Here is a 6,298-nt window from a genome sequence, read left to right on the forward strand (position 1 = left end):
CAGTAAAACAAGTCCTATATTGACATGACCTGAAAGACCGCTCAGCAAGGAAGAAGCCACTGCTCCAAAACCGCCATAAAAAACTCAGAGGTTTGCAACTGCACATGGGGACAAAGATCGTACTTTTTGGAGAAATGTCCTCTGGTCTGATGAAACAAAAATAGAACTATTTGGCCATAATGACCATCGTTATGTTTGGAGGGAAAAGGGAGAGGCTTGCAAGCCGAAGAACACCATCCCAACCGTGAAGCACGGGGTGGAAGCATCATGTTGTGGGGGTGCTTTGTTGCAAGAGGGACTGGTGCACTTCACAAAATAGATGGCATCATGAGGCAGGAAAATGATGTGGATATATTGAAGCAACATCTCAAGACATCAGTCAGGAAGTTAAAGCTTGGTCCCAAATGAGTCTTCCAAATGGACAATGACCCCAAGCATACTTCCAAAGTTGTGGCAAAATGGTTTAAGGACAACAAAGTCAAGGTATTGGAGTGGCCATCACAAAGCCCTGACCTCAATCCGATAGAAAATTTGTGGGCAGAACTGAAAAAGCGTGTGCGAGCAAGGAGGTCTACAAACTTGATTCAGTTACACCAGCTCTGTCAGGACGAATGGGCCAAAATTCACCCAACTTATTGTGGGAAGCTTGTGGAAGGCTACCCGAAACGTTTGACCCAAGTTAAACAATTTAAAGGCAATGCTACCAAATACTAATTGAGTGTATGTAAACTTCTGACCCACTGGGAATGTGATGAAAGAAATAAAAGCTGAAATAAATCATTCTCTCTACTATAATTCTGACATTTCACATTCTTAAAATAAAGTGGTGATCCTAACTGACCTAAGACAGTGAATTTGTTACTAGATTAAATTTCAGGAATTGTGAAAAACTGAGTTTAAATATATTTGGCTAAGGTGTATGTAAAGTTCCGACTTCAACTGTACCAATAGGTACAGGTTTTTTTGCGAGATACTGGAAAACCTCCCTGGTCTTTGTGGTTGAATCTTCATTTGAAATTCACTGCTCAACTGAGGGACCTTACAGATAATTGTATGTGTGTGGAACAGAGATTGGGTAGTCATTCAAAAATCCATGCAACTTATTATGTCACTTGTTAAGCTTTTTACTCCTGAACGTATTTAGGCTTGCCATAACAAAGGGGTTGAATATTTATTGACTCAAGACATTTCAGCTTTTCATTTTTAATTAATTTGTAAAAATTCTAACAATATAATTCCACTTTGACATTATGGAGTATTGTGTGTGTGGGCCAGTGACATCAAAGCTCATTTGAAAACAATTTAAATTCTGTCAGTAACACAACAAAATGCTTAAAAAGTCGATAGGTGTGAATAGTTTCTGAATGCACAATAGCATACACTGCTTTCTATAGCTATACTTTCCCATTCTAAAACATGGAAAATAGCCAATGCAAGGTGATTTAACATTATACATCCTTCACATTACATTTTTTTTCTTTAGAGTGACCTTAAATAACCATCAAATAAGAGCATCAAAATGTGTATAAATGCATAGCCTACTAAACTGCTGAGAAGGGGTCTTTCCTGAATTACTTTTTTTGTTTTCTTTGTAACTTTTCATAACACACACATTCGTTTGATTAACTGGATAAAAAAGTATTTAAAAAAAAACACATTGAACACACAAAAAAGCCACAAAGTTTTAGTACCTTGTGTTTTTGACGATGCCAGAAACCAAAGACAGTACAGTATGAAGATAAGCAGAAACGGCTTATCCAATAGAAATCATCGATCACGCTTGTATGCGATGTCATGGCGACGTTGGTTAGCTAAGCGCATGCGTAGAATCACGTCAACGGTTGTCTCGCGCCAAAATGCGCATGTGCAAACAGTCAAATCAAAGCCCCTCCTTCAATATAAAGTAGTTTTTGACGAAAATGAAAACATGTCAGTTTGTCAATTTCACGAGGTTGGAGTAATAACATGTTCAACTACTTAAGATTGGTTCGAATCTAAGTTGTGCTTTTAGATTTCAAGGAAATGAACAACTAAAGTAAAACATTGTTCCTGTGTTATTGACCTCTCAAACCCCGGCCTGGTCTGCTGTCAAGCGTTCCCGGAAGGCTCACGATGTTGCGTCTCTGGGTTTAGAAACTCTCTCTTGCAGTGTACCGGAAGTGTTGCTATGTAGGCAATTTAGCCTATTTTTCGAATCATTCCGGAAACAGAGGGAAATAAAAGCTACTGTGGCTAGCCAGCCAATCGCAGTTTCACCACAAAAATATCCAGGGTTTGAGGAGACATGGGGGGAGCACAGAGCATCGAAATACCTGGAGGAGGATCCGAAGGTTATCACGTCCTCAGAGTATGGATATTTGCTTGCACACGGGGTCATGCTAAACCATGAGCTGTAACTGGGATAGCTGATAATGGGAACAACACAGGAATGCTTGTCAACAGACTGAATGATGTTGCGGCCTTCTGATTGCCGTAGCCTGTCAGTGTGTATTTTAGGGGCTTCCTATGAGCAATTCACAACATGTTTGCTGTTCAGAAAACAAACTATGTGTAGTCTAACAAATTAAACAGAGCACTGTCTGAAAACTTGCTAGCTGATTTGGCTAACTAGCTAGATTGCAAGCCAGCCATGAAGCTAGGCCATCACTTGACTTGAGGAACCGGTCCGTCAATGTGCAGTGACGGGGTGTGATTTCCTTTCAATCCAGAACACAGTTGTTGTTTCATTGAATGTTTCAAGGCAATAATATGATTGTGCCATGTGCAAACTTCATGTCTCAATTTGCAGGTGCAAGAGAACTCCCCTGGTCATCTTGCAGGATTGGAACCATTCTTTGACTTTATTATTTCCATCAGTGACACAAGATTGGTAAGCTGTCATTTCTCAAATGATCTACCTCTGGTATCTGTCAGATCCCTAGCAGCTCAAATGTTTCCAAAGCCAGGGATACAAGACAACCAATAGCTGGACTAACTTTGTTTACAGGTGATGCACTTTAACATGGTTGTGAGTAGATCGTTACAACCAGAAGTTACTTTTCGTTGCAGGTTAGGAGAGCATTTTACCTAACCCTTTATCTAACTTAATAATCCTGATCCTGCTACATTCATTCTCCTAACCTGCTACGAAAAAGTCACGTCTGGTCGTAGCTTTATACCACCTAGTCAAAACCCTTTCAAATCTGCTAACGTCTTCACTCTTGTCAGAACAAAGATAATGACACATTAAAAGACTTGCTGAAGGTGAACGTGGAGAAATGCATCAAGATGCTGGTATACAGCAGCAAGACCCTTGAGCTGAGGGAGACAACAGTCACACCCAGCAACATGTGGGGAGGCCAGGGGCTGCTGGGTGTCAGCATCCGATTCTGCAGCTTCGAAGGAGCCAATGAGAATGTGTGGCATGTTTTGGTGAGCGAATCGCCTTGCAGTTTAGAGCTGCGGACATGAATGAATGTGAAACGGGAAACGCCAGGATTGTGTAGCTTAATCATGATGTGAAGACTTTCAGTAACCCGAGTGCATATATTTACAATATCGATCTGCATTCTATTTCTTGTCCTCAGGAAGTGGAGCCAAACTCTCCTGCAGCCCTGGCTGGTTTGAGACCACTCACTGACTACATCATAGGTGCGGACACTGTCATGAACGAGGTGTGTGGAATGCCTTTCTTTAGTGACAATTCAATGATGTTCTCCCTACGCTAAACTGTTGATGATGATTGCTATAGTGTTTGGCTATGTTTTTCCCCGCAGTCTGAAGATCTCTTCTCCCTCATTGAAACTCATGAAGGGAAAGGGCTTAAGTTGTATGTGTATAACACTGACACGGACAACTGTCGGGAGGTGGTCATCACTCCAAACTCTGAATGGGGTGGAGAAGGCAGGTAATGGCATTGACATTTGTTGTTCATTGATTTAGCTGAGGTGCCTATAGGCTGGCAGGTAGCACAGTTACTCTCTCTGCCCTTCTTCAGCCTAGGTTGTGGGATTGGCTATGGCTACCTGCACAGGATACCCACACAGCCATTTGAAGAGGGTAAGAAGATGAGTTTCCCTGGACAGATTCCAAGTGAACCGGTTTCCCCACTCAAGGATGGCTTCACAGAGGTAAGACCTTTTTGGAAATGACCGACGACTTTTCACTCCTAATACCTGGCAGTCACGTGAGGGAATTTATGTACTCTGAGAATATTCGACAGCGCTAGGTGTTGATCCCAGTTTTAATTTGTTCCTCAGGTTCAGCTCTCTGCTGTCAGTCCTCAACCTGCGGTGCCTTCTGCTCCGACTGGGTTGGAACAAAATCTCTCTGACCTGTCAATCAGCTCAGCTCCTCTCACTGTCCCGAACGCTCTACAAACAGGTATGCTAGGTATCATTACTCTTCATTTAGATGCATATTGCTTACTGACTTGATATCACCAGGTAAGAGATTAGTATTCTCGGCGGTGTCAGAGGAAGGCCCAAAAAATGGTCATACTTCAGTCCCCCAAGTTAAATGGCCACCCGGACTATTTATATTGACACCCCCATCATTTGTTTTGTACACTGCTGCTAATCGCTGTTTATTATCTATGCATAGACACGTTATCCCTACCTATGTGTACAAATTACCTCGACTAACCTGTACCCCCGCACATTGACTCGGTACTGGTACCCCCTGTATATAGCCTCGTTATTGTTATTCTGTGTTACTTTTTATTTTTTACTTATTTTCCTAACTCTATTTCTCGAACTGCATTGTTGGTTAAGGGCTTGTAAGTAATTCGGCGCATGTGACAAATAAAATTAGATGTTATTACAATGGATTGTCTTTGTCCAAGGAGTGCCTACTATGCCACTGTTGCCTAGCCAAGTCGGCCCCCTGCTAAGCACTGTACCTCCAATCCTCCCTGCTACCACGTTACCAGGTACGCGCTAGACACGGTTTGGTAACAATATAATGTTGCATGTATAATTTGCATGTGGCTTTGTGTATTTAAATATATTCATATTTCCTGCACAGGTCTAATGTCGTTACCCGGAGGCCTACCTCCCCTTCCCAACCTGCCAAATTTGAATTTCACTTTGCCAGACTTCGGCACTGTATCGTTACCAGGTATTGGAGGGATTCCACCAGCAGGTAATGTCAATGTTTTCAAGATTCTTTATTTTTAAAGATGTTTATTTGAATACTACTTTCAGTAATATTTCTGTATTGCTGAAACATTCTACCTGTGTTCCTCAGGTTTCCCTCCATTGGCCCATCTTCCTCCTCTAACTCTATCCATGCTCAACTCTCAGCTGCCCCTGGTCCCAGGGGTAACTCTGCCTCCATCTGAGTTCACTCTGCCACCTGTCTCTGCAAACGTCAAAGTCTCCTATGAGCAGAGACCTGCCCTCATCCCGGACACAAAATCCTCCAGCGCCCCAGTGGTCATTGACAAATTGACGGAAACACTCCTCCCTACACCAGTGGCCTCCTTTGAACCAACAGAAGCGACCTCTGAGTCCTAACAGAGAACCATCTACCAACAAGCTCTACTATCTTTAAAATTCAACAATCTGGAAACACTTATAGTTGTACTACTGAAACTATGGTTGTGCCCCTAATTCTCCACTTTGTTCCGAAAGTGTGTATACTTCCTGTCATGGATTTACAAGCTCTGGATTAGTGTAATCATTGGCGAGTGTTTCTCTCTCTCTCCCCCCCTTAAATCCATCATGGGAAGTGTGCAGCCAAGTGCACACTCTGGAAAAAGGGTGGAGAATCAGGATGTAGCCATGGTTGTTGAAACAGCAAAGGTCCTCAGAAGGATGGGAGAATTGTGAGAGACCCACTTTAGTAAATTGATACTGCATTACAAGCTAAGGGCTCTTATTCAATCCGTGTAGCGGAAGTTCGGCTTTACAGTGTGATTGGAATTTAAAGGCAATGTTCCCGCTTTAGTGGAGACTGAATTCACGGTAAATGCTGCAAATGTGAGCTCAAAGCAGCAATCAGCAGTAGAAACAAAGCATGCTCCCTGCCCGTTTTGGTAAAACGCTGAGGGATATGTAACCACTCAAATTCATAGACAGAGCTATGATGCAAAAAATGTTTACAAACATTGGAGTAAAACAAGCTTATTTTGGGTTCTGGACAGTTGAACTCAGCTCATGAGCCATTTGTTATATTAAAAAATTCATTAAGTCCAAAAATTCTAAATTGTGGAATCTAATACTTCAGCTTGTACTAAAACACTTCATATGAATGAAAGTGTAATTGAACCATCCCTTGATTAAATGATGTATTTTTGCCTGGGTGTGAAAATGACGGT

The 6,298-nt window shown here is 42.0% G+C and overlaps 1 protein-coding gene across 2 annotated transcripts; it reads left to right on the plus strand.

Annotated features, from left to right (window-relative positions):
* The first annotated feature begins 2,114 nt into the window (after positions 1-2,114).
* On the plus strand, positions 2,115-6,291 carry gors2 (Golgi reassembly-stacking protein 2). Of its 2 annotated transcripts, none has more exons than XM_014163946.2 (10): positions 2,115-2,347; positions 2,789-2,869; positions 3,208-3,411; positions 3,567-3,653; positions 3,756-3,886; positions 3,977-4,109; positions 4,239-4,362; positions 4,826-4,909; positions 5,005-5,121; positions 5,227-6,291. In XM_014163946.2, exons 1-10 carry the CDS (start codon positions 2,285-2,287, stop codon positions 5,493-5,495), a joined length of 1,293 nt encoding a protein of 430 aa, XP_014019421.1. In that variant the 5' UTR covers positions 2,115-2,284; the 3' UTR covers positions 5,496-6,291.
* Positions 6,292-6,298: the final 7 nt, after the last annotated feature.

This window comes from Salmo salar, chromosome ssa21 (assembly GCF_905237065.1).
Source record: "Salmo salar chromosome ssa21, Ssal_v3.1, whole genome shotgun sequence".
In the NCBI taxonomy this organism is placed as follows: Eukaryota; Metazoa; Chordata; class Actinopteri; order Salmoniformes; family Salmonidae; genus Salmo; species Salmo salar.